This window comes from Coturnix japonica, chromosome 11 (assembly GCF_001577835.2).
Source record: "Coturnix japonica isolate 7356 chromosome 11, Coturnix japonica 2.1, whole genome shotgun sequence".
NCBI classification, from domain to species: Eukaryota; Metazoa; Chordata; class Aves; order Galliformes; family Phasianidae; genus Coturnix; species Coturnix japonica.
This window is the reverse complement of record NC_029526.1, coordinates 16073776-16092794: the sequence shown is the minus strand read 5'-3', so window position 1 is coordinate 16092794 and position 19019 is coordinate 16073776. Positions and strand designations below refer to the sequence as shown.

The window sequence follows — 19019 nt, the reverse complement described above, 5'->3', positions numbered from 1 at the left end:
AAAAGAGTTCATTTGGGAAACGTGGAGTCCATTCACACTCAGGCCCTCAAAACCGTATTTAATCATCACTTAATGATTAAAGTTACGATGATTAAAATCAACACTCAGTGAGAACAGCTCAGCTGCATGGCAGACAATACGCATCTACTCGGTGTATTTGTTGATGGCAATGGAGCATCTTCAAAAAGAAGCATTTTCTGAATGCTATGAGAACATAAAATCATAGAATGGCCTGGGTTGAAAAGGACCACAATGATCATCAAGTGCCAACCCCCTGCTGTGTGCAGGGTCACCAACCATCAGACCAGGCTGCCCAGAGCCACATCCAGCCTGGCCTTGAATGCCTGCAGGGATGGGGCATCCACAGCCTCCTTGGGCAACCTGTTCCAGTGCATCACCACCCCTCCAGAGTAAGCCCTAAAACTTCCATAGGAAATAGTGACCATTTTGCTATTAATCAGAGGCTACTCCATGGGTATTCCTAATCCTTTTTTATGCAATACATGGAGGAATACAAATGCCTATTACACACAAAGAGGCACAGAGCAAGTAACACTGCAGAGCACACCTAACTGACTTGCTAACAATAGTGGGAAAGACAGGTTCTCAAGTAGCTGGATTCCAGACCATTTGAGGCTCACCTTAACTTGCCCCTTGAAACAAACACTACCATAAAAGCTGTCTGGGTTCATATGTAACACTTTAAAAAGCCGTACTTGACAGCTATGTTGTCATAACTGTGAAATACAGACCTCCTTTACTTCAGAGCTGTGAAATATTACTTCTCTTTCCTGCTAACTGGCAGCAGGAATTCTGCTATATCCACTATACAGTGTATATAATAAGGAACAGATGCCTGTGAATTATGATGCTGTAATTCCATCGAGGGTTTCCAGAGATGTCAAACCACAAAGACAAAGCCTGAGCAGTTCACAGAGACACCTGAACAGACCAGGATTACCGCAGCAATGACAGTTACCTTTCCAAACAGCACGTGAATCTGTCCTTTTCCCTTCTATCTTCAATTCTTCCCTTCTGCCTCAGCCCCTCATCCACCCCACCCTCCTACCTCTTCTTCCTCCAGGTGAAATCCCACTCCCACCTGCCCTAGGAATGCAATTAGTTTCCCTGAGGACCACCTGGCTCTGAGTAAAGGGCTGTTTTCCTAACTCAGCTTTCACAGCGGGTGTGAATGTAGCGGTGAATTCAGCCAACGTCTTTACGGCCTCCCAGAAAACCACGCCAGTGACATTCTCAGCAAGAGCAATATTTTAAAGAAATTAACAAAAAACTCAGAATCCATGGAACGTTTTCACGTACCATTACCAAAGGCAGATGTTAATGCTATTGCCAGTTCTCTACTTTTGGCTGCACAGCTTATAATACAGTCCTGCAAATGACATGTCAAAACGCCTCGGCTGACCTTCACCATCTTTAGGACCGTATTTAGGGTCTTTGATGTATTTAGGAGCATACTTCAGACGTGCAGTCACCTCTTTGCTACCTAGAGGAGCTGAGACGTGCTGTACAGTGAGAACCCCAGGAGGCACAGAACACTGGGGAAATGCAGGAGGATGGGAGGACCAGCTCAGATCCCAGGAGTTGCCCCAGGTGCATTTGTACCCAAAGAAAGAGATAATTCTGAGTGGTGCTTGTGGAACTGGGATAAGGCTAAAAGAAAACACCTGGAGGTTGCAGCTTAATGAAAGAAACAACCCACTACGTATTACTTTATGGCGTTCTGAAGTTAAGAGCTCCCTGAATCTGTGCTTTATGTCTCTATACTGGTCTCTCCAAAGCTCCCAACCAGGAGATTAAAGATAATATTTGTTAATAATAAATCTCAATGACAGTCAAAGTGTATGGGCTAATGAGCACAGGCCTGCAATAACCCCTTACTACTGCATTTTTACTCTAAGGAGACTGAAAATAAAAATCCCATCAACATACATATATATATGTGTGGCTTATGGTTATCATTAGCTTGATTAGTTGTTTTAATTTGAAAATTTTGGATTTGATTCCCAGTTCCAGCACATAAAATTTTCCATTGAAAGCAGATTTTGGCTTTCTTAGCATGAGATACAGTGGTTAGTGTTAACATGCAACCAAAAATTTTATGCAGGCAAATAAACTTGCTTCCTTTTCTTTGGGCTCACTTCCAAAACACTGGTTTTAATATACGATGTACAAATGTCCCATAACACTGCTTTATATTAAAAGCATGAGCCAGAAACGTCCTACGAGAACACTTCTTAGCTCAGTCTTTTTTTCATTTGTTATTATTATTCATGCCTACGCACCTATGTGGAAATACAGAATCAGCTTCGACATATTTAATTTCTACTGAGGAAAATACTTTACAGACAACATTTAGCACGTCCCCCTAAACGGGGTGAACACACTGAGGAAGGTTTATTCATTTCACTCCAATCACGGACACCAGTTGCAGATGGAATACTTTGACCTCCTACTTAAAGTCTATCATGGTAAATTACACACGTGATGCTGCACATTGTGAATTATTTCAATTAACACACAGGACCATACCAGTAAAGTCAGTTCAGAGAACATACAAACCTCCAAAGGCAACTCTCTTATGGAATGGGATGTACTACGCTTTCCTTCCTGACAGATCCACATTTTACAACTGCTGTAGAGACAGTTTCCCTTCTCCCTCTCCTTTTGGTGCACAAACACATCTCTCGCTTCCTTTCGTGGGTCAGCACAATGTTCCAGTCAGTGGTTTTACAGCCACAATTTGAGTAAGCAATAGATGTTCATGCTACCAGAGACTGACTACAGTACAAGCTCCAGGAGGCCACCAAGGGCCCTTAATGCACCAGAAGGTGGCTGGAGTGCATTGAATCTACAATGATTTAACTATGGCTGACTCCTATTACTAAATGAACACTGCAGTCACTCCTTGAGGAGCTCTGCAGAAATATGCTTGTACTGTAATGGAGTAACAGAGATGTCTCCTTGCCACAAATAAACAGTACTTAAAAATTAATAATAATAATACAAAATCCACTAAAGAAAAAGATGGAAAGGGATACCATCTCCATTTATATTTCTTATAGAAATAATAAAATTTGCAGGTACAACATGCACTAATCACTACCATAGCTAAAGAATAAATTCTGTATTGTGATGGAATACACAGCAGTGACAGCAGAGTAGCAAAGTCCTAGGCTACAAGAAGCGAGGTCTTGCTCAAATGCAACAGCCAAAGGCACAGAAAGAAAAGAAACCACTTACCTTCAAAAGGCCTCAAGTACACAGAAACCACCAGCAAGACGCCCTCACCTCCACTACCAACACTTAAATGAGGGCTGGGAAGGGGTGGATCCCAGCCCTTCTCGTCACTCAGGTACATTGCATGCACCTGAGCTCCCTTGGGTTGGCCCTGCCTTCCCACCAGGTGCTCCATCACTGCTTCAAACCCTGATTTAGTGTTTCAACTACATCTGTGCAAGGTATATTGAAAGACAATTGCAGATATAAAGAGAAAAATAACCGTCAGATAAAACAGAAAACTATCAGTTTCCATGTTCCTGGATTTTAGGGGCTTTTTCTTTACCTGAACCACTGTAAGACGATGATGAAGGCGTTCTCCTTGAGAAGCTTTTCACAGCAAGACTCTGTCCCCGCTGCTTCCGCCTCCAGGCTGTTCGGCACTTGGAGTCTATGCTCTGCTTGATTCGATACCAGTCAGATTCTGAGATCCCAAACTTATAGAAGAGATGACCTGTAATTAGAGAGAAACACAAAGGGGTGGTACCCAGCTCAAATCTGTGTTTGCAGGAGCACATGGTGCTGATGGATGCTGCCACACACACTGAGCAAACAAGGAGCTGAACGATTCAGAACAGCCTAAAGAAAAACAGTGAGAGTGAGAAACATGCCAAAGATGTACAGTGGGGTCATTTCAGCAACAGCTTCAACAATATTCACAAAATTAAGTGTGCACAGTTGTGCATTTAGAAGCATCACTAACACGAAGCTTGCAGATGTATGCATCTGCCCATGGAAGCTGCATCTAAGGTGAGCAATATGGAAACAGAAGGATCCAGCTCTCCTAAGCCCAAGCAGGAGAAAGCTTTATTTATTGCTGATAGTGCTCACAGTGTGTGTGTATGACAAGCAAGAGGCTGCATAAAGCTGCATATAAAACAACCTCTTAAAACTTAGTGCGGGATTCAATAGAATCCAATAAAAACACAGCACCAAATTCGAATCTTCTGAAAGCGTCACTACTGTTACTGAGTCATTTAAAGAGCCACATTCTGCACTTCCCAGCATTTGGTGCTAAACTGCCAAACTCTTATAAAAACACCATGTCGATATGTTGGACTGTTGGAGTGTTCTGAAACAAAGCTGATACAAATGGAGTCCCACTGCCAACACAAACCACATTCATTAGCATCTGCAAACTCTGCCATCCAAGTGGAAGCCTAATTGTACAAGAAGTGGTGCAAAAATACTCGTCAAAGTCCAAAAAGCTCATTTCAACATCTGGGCAAATAGATCAAAAATTGAGAAGCAAACACGTCGTATATGGATGGCTCTTTCAAGGCACTTCTCACATCACTTTGCTGTAAGCTCACAGAGGTTTACATCTTGCTTAAAGCACTCAGAACTGGGGGTGTCTGATTGGACGCTAAGGGAAATTTATAACCCTGAACTGCAGGAAGAAAAAAAAGCACTTGAAAGAGTGAAGCCAACATTTCCAAACTGTGATGTAAACCAGAACCATCCCAGCATTCACCAACCGTTGCAATTTCAGTACTAACTAAACCTCTCAGAATCAGATCTACAATAGTTAAAAGCCAGCCCAAAGCTGCAGTATTTGGTTTTGGTCAACGTGGCCGTGCTTGAAGGAGCTCTTACAATTCTTGTACTCCTTTTTGTATTCACTGCTTACCATCCCCAGCACAATAAAACCATCTTTTCAACCTACTGGGTTTACAGATTTACACCCTAAGAGGACCCTGAAGTACATAAGCGAAGCAGCAAAATGCCCCAGGTTTGCACAGACTAAGAGCTCTGCACTTTCCTTTGCATTATAACAGAGTCCTCAGAATCTGAAATTCACAGGTGCTGTTCTAACGTGGCCATGAGGAACATCCTACCCCTGAAGTCATCATCACTGCCCATTTATTTTCTGATTACTTCAGTATAGATTTGTTCACAAAGCCACTCGAACACACAGGAGGAAAGCACTGGCATCAAGAAGCCGGTTCCAATGCACTCTAAAAGGCTGAGGATTGATGCCCAGCAAGTGACAGAGGCACCTCACTCATAGATTGCTTTCCAGCCCCTACGCTGTGTCTCCATAACAAGGGTGGGAGTAAGGAAGGAGGAAAGCCGATCAGAATTAGCATCTGCTGCTGTGGAACAGTTCCCTTTCCATGGGTGTCAGCAAAAGGAAAGCACATACTGTACTGTAAATTGTAAGACCACGCTTCCGAGTGCAATCTATTACCAATATGCACTATCCAGAGAAATGGCTTTAAAAATCTTTGCAGCAACGTCCAATAAAAATAGTTGTGTTTTTACTCCTAGTACGAGCTCAGCAGTGCACACAGAGCGCTTGTGCTGTCCTGCATAACACGGAATATGCTGTGATTAGTTTGAACAAATATCCGTGTTTCACTCATCGATACGTTTTAATGACTGTGTGCTGCTGTTAGAGAAGCGACTGCATTGACTGCAGCTCTGAGAACACTCACAGTAAAGCAGCCAGAGATTTTAACTCTTGCAGTGTCAGTACGGCACATTCCAGGACGTCCCTCTGTTCCAACAGAAATCGAAAGCAAAACCATTTATGACCAGAGCCCCAGTGAGCTGTTTGCATCAGGAGACCCAGCGCCAGCAGGACAAGAGCTTAAGAAAGATGATGGGCTGAGGTGAGACATAAAGCATCCCAGAAGCTGCTCCGTGGACAGAAGACAAGAAACGACATTTGGCTTATTGACTGCAAAAGTTAATTAAAGTGATAAGAAACGGTTGTGAAATATTAGATAGAGGGACCACTGCCTACATAGAGAGAACACAATGGAGGAAAGCAGGGAAGACAGATGATGAGCTGAGGGTATAGTGAGAAAAGCAGATTTGGGACTGGGGAGAACATCACAGACAGGTGTATTTCTCTTCCCTTGCCCATGGAATTCCAACTTAGCCACCCAAAGGCATTAAACTGGTGCAAACAACACAACCACTGCATGCACACCACCACTCTGTGCTCAGCCACAGCACCTGCAAATTGGGCATAGCAAGTCAGCCCTTAAGCACCAAGATAGCTGACATCAAACTAGGTGAATTACAGATGTATAAATCCATCCTGCTGCTACTCCAGCTCTAAGTGTTACCCTATTAACAGGTCTTTAGCAACTGCCCCAGAGCCGCCTGCTGATGGCTGAGCAAGGACTAATGCAGCTGACAGCGGGGTGTTTCTGAAGTACACACACACATATCAATATGATTTACCCCTAGCAGAGATACGTCTCGAGAACATGTGCAAGCAATACTAGAGAAAGAAAGCGTGCTGCTTCGCTGCTCTCTTCCATAAGTGATCGCATGCAGGAGAGCTCTCAGCCCAGCTGCTCACTCTGAATATGTCTAATAGCAGAAAAGAAGTACAAAAGGCAGGAATAAAACAAGATGCTGCAAACGAGACCTTTTTTGAAATGCTAAGAGTCCAGAGCTTGCTTGCTTTGGGAACCTCACCTCCCAAACAAACCTCCCAAATAAAGCGTTATAAAACTTTATCCAGCAAAAGCAAGGAGGAAAGCCTGCATGCATTGGGAAAATTCAACAAGCCAGCGTGAAAAGCAGCAGGTGCATCACTACAGCTGGAGCCCAGCATGGGAGCACTGCACCACTTCTATTAAGCACGTTTACACAGCTTAATACAGAACAAAAAGACACCGTGACACCAAGTTCCATAAGGCTTCCTGTGCAGCACAAGATCGATCTTATTGTTGCTCATCTAAGAAGAAAAGCAATGGGAAAGATGGTAGAAATGTGGTATGAACAGAAAGGTTGTCAGCAATGGATGTCTGAAATGAGCACACATCCCCAAGCTGCTTTTGGGCAGTGAATGTAGAAAATGTTTTTGGGGGGATTGAGAATTTTTCATAGGAAAAGCAGAAATAATTAAGGAACAAAAATGAAATGAAAACAACGCTCCTGAGAAAGCAAACCTCCCTTTCTTAAAGGTCAGAAGTCAGGCAGCAGACAAAGCAACCCGCGGAAAACACTGGATTGTAACAGAATTTAATTAAGAGCAAATTGAAGGAGGAAGAGAAGACGTTCGGAATATCAAAACCAGACATGAAATATTCCACAGACAAAACCCGCCTCCAAAAAGACAAACTTCATGTCAACAGCTCACATTTAGATGCTGCTTCCCGTGCTCCACGAACACCACATTTGTTTGCAGAATTAAAAGGCAAACTATCGCACCCACGGAGCTGGCAGGGCTCCTTTTGCTGCCCTTCATCCTGGTATGGCACACATTCATCCTCTTCTATTGTTGCAATTTGAAAGGTTGTAGGGAAAGTGTTACCCCAGAGCCGCACGCATCCATATGTGTGATCCAAGCAGGCAGTGAACTGTTCTTTCCACTTTCAACTTCAACACTGCTTTTCAAGTCTGCCCTTTTCAAGAGGGTTCAAATTCAATCTAACTTCAGATTCAAGTGATTAAAACCTATCGACAGAATCATCTTAAGCGACAGACCCCGTGAAAAACAAGGGCTGCAGATTTTGCCTGCACAGAGTCACAAAAAGGGGCGATTATTTGGGGTTTTGGCCAATAAAATACATTTTTTCATGTAAGGCTCATACATTTGGAGCTCTTTTTATTAAACAAATAGTGCACGGCAACAGAATCTCTCATACAAACTACTTGAACAACACCAAGCACCGCTGCAGTTACTTCTGTCTTCAGGCTTCAACTCTTCAGTAGGTAATTGTGGCCGAGCACTGACCACACTAAAGCAATCTCTCAAAGAGTAATTGTTGGCTTATTTAGGGCTGGGAGGAGGTGGGAGTTCGTTCCCCTCTGCTCAGAAACCAACCCACCTGCACAGCACTGAGATGTGGGGCTGGGTGGGGGGATGCTGACCCTCCCCGCTGCCTCCCATGGGTGCAAATAAGGTCCTATGACAAATGGATTATTCTACAGCACTCTTGAGCTAAGTTATAATAACACACAAAAGCCGAAATTACACGTTAATCAAATCCCCTTCTGTGCGGACAACAGGAACTCTACGCTGCCGATCACATAAGGGATATCATCCTCAATGTGATAAAGTGCATAACTGCTAATTGTAGAGCTGTATTACAACAAATACCCACACAGCGTTCACCCACAGCTGGGAAATTAAGTCTGACGTGACAAGAGAATAAGGGAATTCCTAAATATCATGAAGGATCTTAATGTAAAGAGAGGAATGTTTGAGGTAAACACTGCAGATGTGAAAAACCCGAGTGAGTCATTGCTTTGAAACAGAAGTGTGTGATTATACAGTTTAGGGAATGAGGACTAACATTGGGGACACCAAAAATACACTCCTTCCAGGTGTGCATTGCTCAGCACAACTATGCGAGCTTCCAGATGCCACCATGCTCCGGGGTTACATAAATACACGTGTCAGCCCATTAAGGAGCTAAATATGTGTTCCCATGGCTTTACAAGGCAGTTGGAACAGCAGTGGGCTGGCAGATATGAGCTGACCTCAGCCACACAGTGCCCCTCTCTGCTCCCCAAAGCACAGTAATGCAGCTCTAATAATTAATTACCCACATCCCAATGGCCTCAAACTCTACCGGAACTGAGGAACGAGATGGGCTGTCCTTTAGGATAAAAATGTCTCTAACACAAATGGAAGCAGCGTGGTTTTTAGCTATGCCAAGGAAACTAACGATGTTATCTCAGCTGCTAAAACAAAGCCGAGTTCAAATGAAGTCTCTGGCTGGTAGGAATCCTCTTTTTGGGATCAAAGGGGTGTGCTGTAATGTGCCACCGTTAAAGGCAAAGGAATCCTTAACTCACTAACTGCTAACCCTCCTCCCTGCCTGCCCCTACGTGCTGTACCAACAGCAGAACCTGTTTGATTTACTCAAGCCAGAGCCATCAGCACGCAAACGATGACATCTAGTGGAGCAGCAAATGCACCAGCCTGGGGAGGACAGCTGCACACACATCCCTCGTGCACCACTGCTCCAATTCCATCTCTGCTGCTCGGGGTTTGTGGGGTGCACAACCAGGATCTGCTCTCACACTGGAGGGGGGCAATCCCTGAGTACGGCAGTGTTACTCCTTGTATGGGATTTCCATGCTGTGCGTTCGATCACAGTGCTCTGATGGTGACACAGTATTAACAGCTGGTCATATGTAAGCATCTAATCACAGAATGGCTTCAGTTGAATAGGACCACAATGATCATCTGGTTTCAACCCCCTGCTATGTGCAGGGTCACCAACCAGCAGCCCAGGCTGCCCAGAGCCACATCCAGCCTGGCCTTGAATGCCTGCAGGGATGGGGCATCCACAGCCTCCTTGGGCAACCTGTTCCAGTGCATCACCACCCTCTGCATGAAAAACCTCCTCCTAAGATCCAACCTGAACCTCCTCTGTCTCAGTTAAAAACCATTCCCCCTTGTCCTATCAATATCTACCCTCATAAACAGCCATTGCCCCTCCTGTTTAATAACTAAAGTGTAATTATCAAGAACATTAAGCGTCTAGCTCCTTAATTAAGTTTAATTCTAAATGAACAAACCCAATAAGAAAATAATTCTAGACCAAATCAGAGCATTTATACTCTCTGTATACTCTTCTATCTTCCTGCTACTCTTCCCCAGTTACATGAAAGTTACTCCACAGTGACAATACAAAATATAACCACTTCTCTTTTCCCCCCAGCTCTGAAAGAAAACAGATTCCCTGCTCTGAAAAACATCTCACAAATCTGAAGGCGCAGCAAATGAAACAAAATACTTTGGGGAATAAAAAAAAACCAACAAACCCAAACCCACAACAGAAGATCTATGTTTCATTTCCTCCCGGAATGTATATATTCATGCAACATTCGGGTCGCAGTATGAAAGTGAAATTGCATATTTCATATATCTATAGCTGAATATCGCAATGGCAGCGTTCCATACGGACTATACAAGCATTTTCATCTGAAACATCTTCGTGAAGATTAGGACCTCAAGGACGCCAACCCCATCCCTACCGATACGCCTTCCAAATCAAAGACCTCACGTGCTCACCTTCCTGCGCAATAAAAATGCACACGTGCTTTTGAGGCTTCCAATACATTCACCTTCCAGTTTGGCACATTGAAAATGTCAGAGTTCATTTACAATCAGACCGAACAAGCAAAGATCCTCCTATTCTTTTTAGTCCCTCCTTGGGGAGAGGCGCTCCTACACGGCACGTCAGCCTTCATTCTGCTTTGGAGCAGAACGTACCTGGGTATACGATGTGTTTATTGCCAAGGGATCGACTTACTGATTGAAATCAAAGTTTGATGCTGAAAACAAATGGAATCGCCCCATTTGAAGCAATAATGTGCAACTGAAACAAACAGCCCTGACGTGAAGGAGCCGCGGCCAACGATCACACATCAGGTCACTTCTGATCTCCGCAGCTTTAAAGAGAAATTGATTAAACAGGCGTTTATTTTTCACACAGCGGCACAATTCAACCCGACAGAACCCGCAGATGGAAAAAAAAGAGAGCGGAGGGTTTTGCTTTCAGCCTCCCCTCCTGAGCCACCCCGTTACATAACCCCTCGCCGCGGTGCCTCAGGATCCCATCTGGATGGCAGTCACCGCCCCACGTGCCGCCAAGAAAAACTCACTTAGGAATCAACAACGAAAATTTCTCCCCTTCCGAAGGAGTTTGTGGGTTTGGAAAGGGCTGGCATGACAGAAACCTGAACGCTGCGGGAATTTATTTACATTTTACTCGCAGTCCGCTTGAGGCATCTCCCCACAGCGCTTTTTAACCCTTTGGAAACGAAGGAAAATTCAAAGCGGAGGAGGAAAAACCCAACAACTTTCTGGAATTCCTTTATGAGATGTTGTGGACTCACAGCTCCCAGCAAACACAATTACGAGCCATCCAGGGCGATGTGTGTTATGTGTGTGCTGACCTACCTGTGTGCGCTGGCTGGGCTGCTTTTGCTCTCACCAGCTCAGGGACCAAATGCGTTACAGCTCTTATTGCTCATGTCTTCTAAAACCACACTGCAAAAGTTCAGTTTTCCCATTCGACGGTCTTCAATAGTAAAACTATTTCTTCTCTAAAGGCTGCTGAGAGTTTGTCAGTGGAACTTAGCCGAAAATGAATGCTGTATATGGAAATTATCTAGGATGATCCCACTGTATTTCATCTATGCATGGACTGAGCCCAAGCAATGCTGGGGAGATGCCGGCCAATGGTATAGGCAGCAAAAGCAAGGAATGCTCCTGGCTCTGACCCCAGAGGGGCACCTGCCCTGCAGGAAGGTCCACAAATCAGTCCAAAGCAAACAGTGATCAGCACAGCATGATGCAGAAGTCTTCCCTTTCACTTGAAACTCCATAGCCAGGATGGATCTGCAGGGCTGATGGGGAAGATCCTCGGTCTTTGCTGTCAATGCTAACCAGGAAGGGCCCAACCCTTCTTGCTGATGTCACTGTTTGGGGATTCTTCCTTCAGGAACCTACAATGGCATCTAAGAAATCCACCTAAGAATCCCTTGGTTTTCATTCCATAGCTATAACGCAAATAAATGATCATATTTGTAGCAGGAATTCTCACACTGAGCATTTCTTTCTAACTAACGACGCAATTTTGACCCTTTTTAACATTATACCCTCTTGAAGCAATGTCTGAAATCACCAAGGAAACTCCTTTTACATTCATAGACTGATCTGTTTTAGCAGAGAGCAGGGCACTTCAGCACGTACACTAAGTCTGGCCAAAGCACAGAAGCATTAGCAGGATGGAACAATCACGTTTAGGCCATAAAGAGATGGTCCAAGTGACCTCATGTATTAGCTTTCTTCTTTCTCTAGAGCCCATGAACTCACACATGCTTGACAGCACATCATGCACAATCAAGCTACAGGCAGTCACAGCTACAACTGACAGGCAGTTGGAAATGGAAAACTAAATTCATGGCTTTTACAATGCAGGAACCACGTGAGAAGTGTGAGATGGAGAGAGAAACACCCTGCAAACAATTTATTTCTTCTTCCCCCAAAACTGCCACCTTTTTTTTTCAGCTTATTGAACAGTAACTGGCTAGGAAAGTAATTGAAATACACATAAGTGCCCAGGAAAGAAGAAAACAACAGCCAGCAGTAAATTATAGTGCTTACATAAAGTCAGTAAGCAAAGGCCAGCATTGATGCCATTTATGAGAACTGCGGTGCTGAGATAAACTCGATGGGTTCTCATATTATCTTCTTGCCTAGCCTCAAAAGAGGTTATCACTTCCCTCCATGTGGCAGCGTTTAATTGATTCACAAAGCAGCAGCTATTTGGTACTGAAGCCAGACTTCTGCAGCTCTCAGGAAGACAACGTGTTTGCAACAAGCAGCACCGCTGCATCAAGGCCTTTCCCGAGGGTGCTGTACTAAAATAAAGAATGCTTTCTGGATATCATGAAAGCATAACAGGAATGTTTTCTTCCCCTTCTTTTCACTCAGAGATGTGCTGAGCTCTCGGACTCTGCATCTCACTCTCTGCTTGAGGGATGAGATAGCTCAGCACCCCTGCAGGCTCTTGCTCTCTTCCTGAGTTCTCCCTGTAGCAGCTACCACCATCACAGCTCTTCTGGGCTTGTCTGATGGATGTGGTGCCCTTAGTGAGACTCAGAGCAGAGGCTTGGAATAGCACTCAGCTCAAGAGAATCTGCTTCAGCTCCCCCATCTGCCACAGGCATGATGCTGCAGATTTGGGTTAATCCTTGTTTACTTATATTCAACCCTTAGAACTGTAAAATGGGAGTTTGTCCTACCTCTAAACCATGATCTGGCAGTCAAGAAATGAACTGCAATATCTAATAACACCCCTTGTCCTCAAAGGAACGGGCTGAAGTCAGTTCATATTTCCAAACTTCTCCATAGGATTTATTACTAGGAGAAGAAAATGTTGGCAAAATGTATTTCCAGGGACCACAAGATTAGCTCATCCATGTGGACACAAACCACACAACTTCTTCCCTGAATGCTATAGCTTGGAAGATTAGTTAACGTCCTGTATAACAAAGAAACAGAGAATGGGTTAAACAGAAGACATAAGTGATCCTGACGGAATCCACCATTGAGCTGTGTGTTTCCAGTTGCCCATAACCAGGACTTGGAGCAATCCGTGTTGCAGTTATGTGACACCCAGGTAATGAGAGAGAGCAAAACAAGCTTAAAGGGATCAGGAAGGAGAATGGAGACTAAAAAGTGCAATTTATAAAAACATTGTAATAAAGTGGGGGGAAAAAAAAATAGCAAAGGCATTCTGCATTTGTAGAATACACTGTGAGTAACTGCAATGTTGATATAAAACATTCTGTGTAATGACAAAAGTCTGATGCATCTCCTAAGACAGATGCTATGCTGAGAGATATTAGAGCTAACAGCTTGCCTATGAGATGCAACTTCTTACCTTTCCAACGAGTAAAAGCATGATGATGCTGGTGGAGGATGGAATATAGGCATCCTGTGCTTATTACTCTGCACTGTTATTAACATCAAAATCTTCATTAAAGGCCAATGAGAAGTGAAAACATGAGAGAATTACTGTGACCAGCAGATTCTCCAGATTCTAAGCTGCACAAACTGGCCCAACCTGCACTATGTGCACAAGTACATGGATACAAATACACACGCACTGTTCCACGCAGCACACTCTACACAAGCAGGAGTCAAATGTGTTTCCTATTAAACAGATGTGGGTGGTCTGCTCCTCCATCTGAAGCAGTATCGCGTTGATTAATATTGTAAAGCAACACAGTGCTTAATTCTATCTGAACAGCTCTCTGAAGAGCTCTCTCCTATCAAAGTGTATTAATATCTTTCAGCTAGTAAAATATAAAGATGAAATAAGCGTTAACCCATGAACTGAAGGTTAATGCAATTCACTCTACAAAGCAGTCCTGGAAGCAGACAGGGAAATTCAGCAGAACAATATTGAACCAACAAGGGCTACAGCCAGACATAACCACAGGGGTCCTATTAGGAGGACTCTTGGTGTCCATCAACACAACAGAACGTAAAGGTGCAGCTCTATCTTCACACTGTTAGTGAATCTACACCTCTTTCTTCCCACCCAGCCCCTCATTCTGCATTTCATTTGTAGATACCGACCATTTCTCCTCTTGTCAAATTGACAAGTATGTTAAAAACTGACAGGTGAGAGCCTGCAGAAACAAAAGTGAAGATGCGAGAGTCACAGAACTGAAGCACTAACAGCAAATGGGGGATAACTCATGTTATTTCCCTTCCATTCTACTACTCCTATTTTATACAGTGAGGATTACTGACAGTGGTGGTGATCTTAAAAGGGCTAAACCTGAACACTGTGCTACACGCTGAAAGTTAGAACTGCTTATGTCCTTGTATTTCATGAGAAAACATCTATGTTTTCAGTAGGGCTGAAGTAATGAGCTACTTAATGACACAGAATGCCTTTAAGTCATTTTGGTTCCTTGCCTAAAAACTTCCCTCGCTACCGCTGCCACCCCACAAGCACATTTATACCACAAATGAAAATGAATACTTCCAAAGATAAACTTTCATCTCCCTGCGGTGAACCTTATGCAGCACACCAAGAATTCTTCATCAACACGCAACCATTCGTTCTTTATGGCTTCCACACATTAGTCAAAGTATTTTCTATTGAATACAGATTCGGATGTCTTCTTTCCCTTCAAGGAAGGAGAAAGGAAGAAATAGCTTTTCACCAACAAAACTTAACCTGAAACAAAAGGAATGCTATAATCCTTTACACACTGGCTTGGGCATTGCTAGCTAGGATTGGCAAAAGCAAGGCTGATGACATTAGATTTTAATTGAAGTTTAAAATAATGCATCAAAGTAGTACAGCCCAGAGCACAAGCAAACCACACAGTCAGGATAACAACATAACTTTGTTCCTGTGCCAGCACCACACTCAGTTTTTGGTAGGATTTATGCAAAAACACATCGCAGAATCATGGAATCATAAAATGACTTGGGTTGGAAGGGACCTCAAGGATGATGAAGCTCCAACCCTCCCCCCTACCACAGGCAGGGCCACCAACTTCCACATTGAAAACCAGCCCAGGCTGCCCAGGGCCCCATCCAACCTGGCCTCAAACACCTCCAGGGATGGACGGGGCATCCACAGCCTCCCTGGGCAGCTGTTCCAGCACCTCACCACTCTCAGAGTAAAGACCTTCCCCCTGACATCCAACCTAAACCTTCCCACCTTCAATTTCAAACCATTTCCCCTTGTCCTGCTGTTATCTGCCCTTCCAAAGAGTTGACTCCCCCTCCTGTTTGTAGGCTCCCTTTAGGCACTGAAAGGCTGCAATGAGGTCACCCTGAAGCCTTTTCTTCTCCAGGCTGAACAAGCCCAGCTCCCTCAGCCTGTCATCAATAACATCACCAATAAGAACCAGATGGGCTCTGGAGCAGTACTGCAGGCACGATGTTCCGGGGCTCTTCTCATCACCCCTCTGACAAATAGAAGGATGAAATCCTGGCACAGCTGAACTCGACAGGAGTTGTACAACACAGCCAGAACCTCATCCTCAAACATGATGAGGCATTTATCCATATGCTCTCTCACATCACAGCAAATTCATTATCTGCCTACCGAAACTGAATTGCAATTTAAATGAATTATTGGTAGTGATAACATAACATGAAAATGTTGTTTGTGGGCCAGTGTTGTTCCTAGTAAATTTATTGCTTCATAAAGTTTACATGAATTCTCTTTAGTTGTCGCTATAGATGCAAATCTCAACAGCCATTAGCATCCAGGCACCCAAAACAACTAACTGTGGGCAGGTTCACACACACGCAGGTAACACACATTCCTTCCCAATGTTCACTCTTACAAATCTATCTAGGTTTAAAAAACAACCTAACACGATCATTTGCACTGATGAGATCAATAGATAAAAAGGTCTAGGAGATCCAAATTCCTTTGGATCATAATCTCTCCTACAGATACAGATTTAATGTGATTGCAGTACAAGCCTGACATCATCTGCTTCAGGTACACAAAAAGACAATTGGCCTAATGCAGCAAACTGAATGGTTATTGCCTATTACCATCCCTGAGATAGCCAGAAATGAAAGCAGGTCAATAGGAGTTTATTTCTTGGCTCAGTTTAAAGTATAGAAAGCAGAGCAGTATCATCACCAAACACTCCTCTGTATAACTATTAAACCCTTTGCCCTAACAGAAGCACAAAAACAAAACATCAAATTCTTCAAACAACAGTAGAAATAAGCTCTCTCTGGCTATGTTTCTTAAGCCTTAATTGGCATTTCAAATTGGCAATGGCATACAAAACATTGCAGTGTAACAAATTATTCCTTCCCTACTAATCCACGGGTGACCTACATAAGGTCTGACGATAAAGAGTGAGCTCTAGTTCAACGAGTCAAGTTGGTCATTTTCAGACACGCTCAATTCTACACTCGTGTTTAAAGCTCTGCTCCCTCTACACAGCATACATAGCAAGGCATCACACAAGAGTTGAAGCACCATATAAGATTCACGTCTGCAAGGCCTTCACCTGCTTCTTTTGCAGTAAAATATTTACACGACAGCACAAGGAAGAGACTTCGCTGTCCTCATTAATGTATTCACCACGTAATCTCTTACTAGAAGCCACTGTATCAGAGTGAGATGCATATACCCAGATTCTTCTTCACTCCTAACTAGGGGCTATGCTTACTATATTCTATATGCAAAACACTTTTAATGCCTTTCACACTGCCTAAAACTGCATCTGCAATATAAGTAATATCTGTTTGTTAATGCATAATAGCTTTAATTACCAGAAACACCCACACACTGCAACAGCCAGCAGTACATCAGCACGATGTGAATCCTTGCTGCGAATCCACAGACCTTATGACACTTAATCTCTCCTTAAAAGAGATTGCAATGTTTTTCCATCTCAACATCCATTAGGATTCCTTCATAAGCAATAGATAAAAAGCCATTTGTCTGGCAACACACTCCATTCTCCCACTTGCACTACATTCTGTAAGCAGCCCACAGTTGCAGTATAAACTGGGAATTTTCAATACTATACTCACAGCGGATTCCATATATCATGAGAGGATCGAGCTGCTTCTTGCCATGCTTCCCCTGGCCTGAAAGGTTGGAGATGGCCTGAATTTCCCGATGGAAGAGATAATCGAGCAATGTCAATGCCATCTTCTCGGCCGTGCGGCAGTTGGTGCTGATGTGCAGCATGTCAGCAGGGGTGATGGGGCAACGGACCCGCATCTCAGGGTTATTTTCATCTCCAAGCCACGTCCCGTTGGGGTAATCCTCTAGAAAGAGATTGTGGAAATCGTTATCATGACCAGGAATGAAAGAGTCAGGTTCAGGTAGCAGCCGACATTTAAGTTCTTTTTGTTTTCTTTGTATTCTCTGTAAGCTTCTTTCAGGTCTAGAATGACTGATAGGCTCGTGGCATTTGTTGTGGATAAAAAGTTAATTCCCAAATCCACATCAACAGTGAACAAAGCAATTACCATTAACATCCTGTGTTAGTGGATATGCCAAGTGTTAGTGGATATGAGATTAATGAGGATCTAGAACAGAGCTCAGAGGGATGACCAACCACTCGTGGAGAATGGGATACAACACATGACAGAGGGCGAGATGCTCATTCCAAATGAAAACAGAATTTCCAGTACCAATGTTGACAGCATCAGTAGGAACTGGAAAAACAACCAGCATTCATTGACAGGGGTCATTTGATTTCTGGGTTTGCTTTTAGTAGAGTAAAACACAAAGCTTCCTGACTTAGGAACCCCTCGCTTCTCCTGCTCCAGAGCATTACAGAATTCCACTGTTTCACATACCCTCAGAATGGTAAAAATGAGAAAAACAGTCAATTATACAATTTATCCCACATGAAATGCCTTTGAAATGGAGCTTTATGGCATATACAAAGACATAAAGGCTTGTTTTCAATAATCCCGTTAGCCAATAAAGTGACAGGAGCCCAATAGATCAACACTCTTTGTATTGAACCCCAAGCAATCAGCAGCCTCCCTTCTAACAACTGGTTCACGTTGTCAGCCTGCATTTCAGCAGACTGTAAGCCATGAAGATACGCAGTAAAACCTAACATGAAAGCAGCTCCAACACACAGAACGCTTTTAAATACGACCTTCAGGTTGGGTCATACCACTGCTGTCAGCTGTAATTTCATTGCAGTGAATAATGACAGCATGGAGCAAACGTTGGATTGTGCAATAGTGATGTATCATTACAAACAACAGATTATCGAATATAATAATGTCTAAGGAAAAATACTTATCATTGACATATGGAGCAGCTAGCCTATCAAATTTATTTCTGATGAAATCAGAACTTCATGCACTGTTCATAATATATTGTTATACGCCCCTTTTTATTCATATGTATATCAAATACCTCATATATATATACATTTTTTACTTGTACCTAAACTATGTCATAAAGCACACGGGTGGTTTTCTGTCCACAGCACCAGGTGCCATCTGAAAAATAAGGTGGTTCAGATTAATTACGACTTGTTTTGAATGCCACTGTGTCTGGCCTCACCACAAGTCTGGTTAACATTATCAGGGAAAATAACATTCTGTTCCTGAAGACAAATGGAGTGTTTGATAAAAATATGGACAGAGCTGGCAAAGCAAAAGATGTTTTTCAAAGGAAAGCCTAGGAAGCACAAAAGAAAGGTGCTACACACCTTCCAGACCTTACTATTACCTTACCAGTTCACACTATTACCAT

The 19019-nt window shown here is 43.3% G+C and overlaps 1 protein-coding gene across 1 annotated transcript in view; it reads right to left on the bottom strand.

Moving 5' to 3' along the window:
• The window catches only part of BANP (BTG3 associated nuclear protein), a 121640-nt gene that overhangs the window by 61738 nt on the left and 40883 nt on the right, over positions 1-19019 (bottom strand). Inside the window, exon 8 of the mRNA XM_015874221.2 lies at positions 3584-3751. Within this exon, the coding sequence (XP_015729707.2) occupies positions 3584-3751 (168 nt within the window). The remainder of the gene's footprint in view (positions 1-3583; positions 3752-19019) is intronic.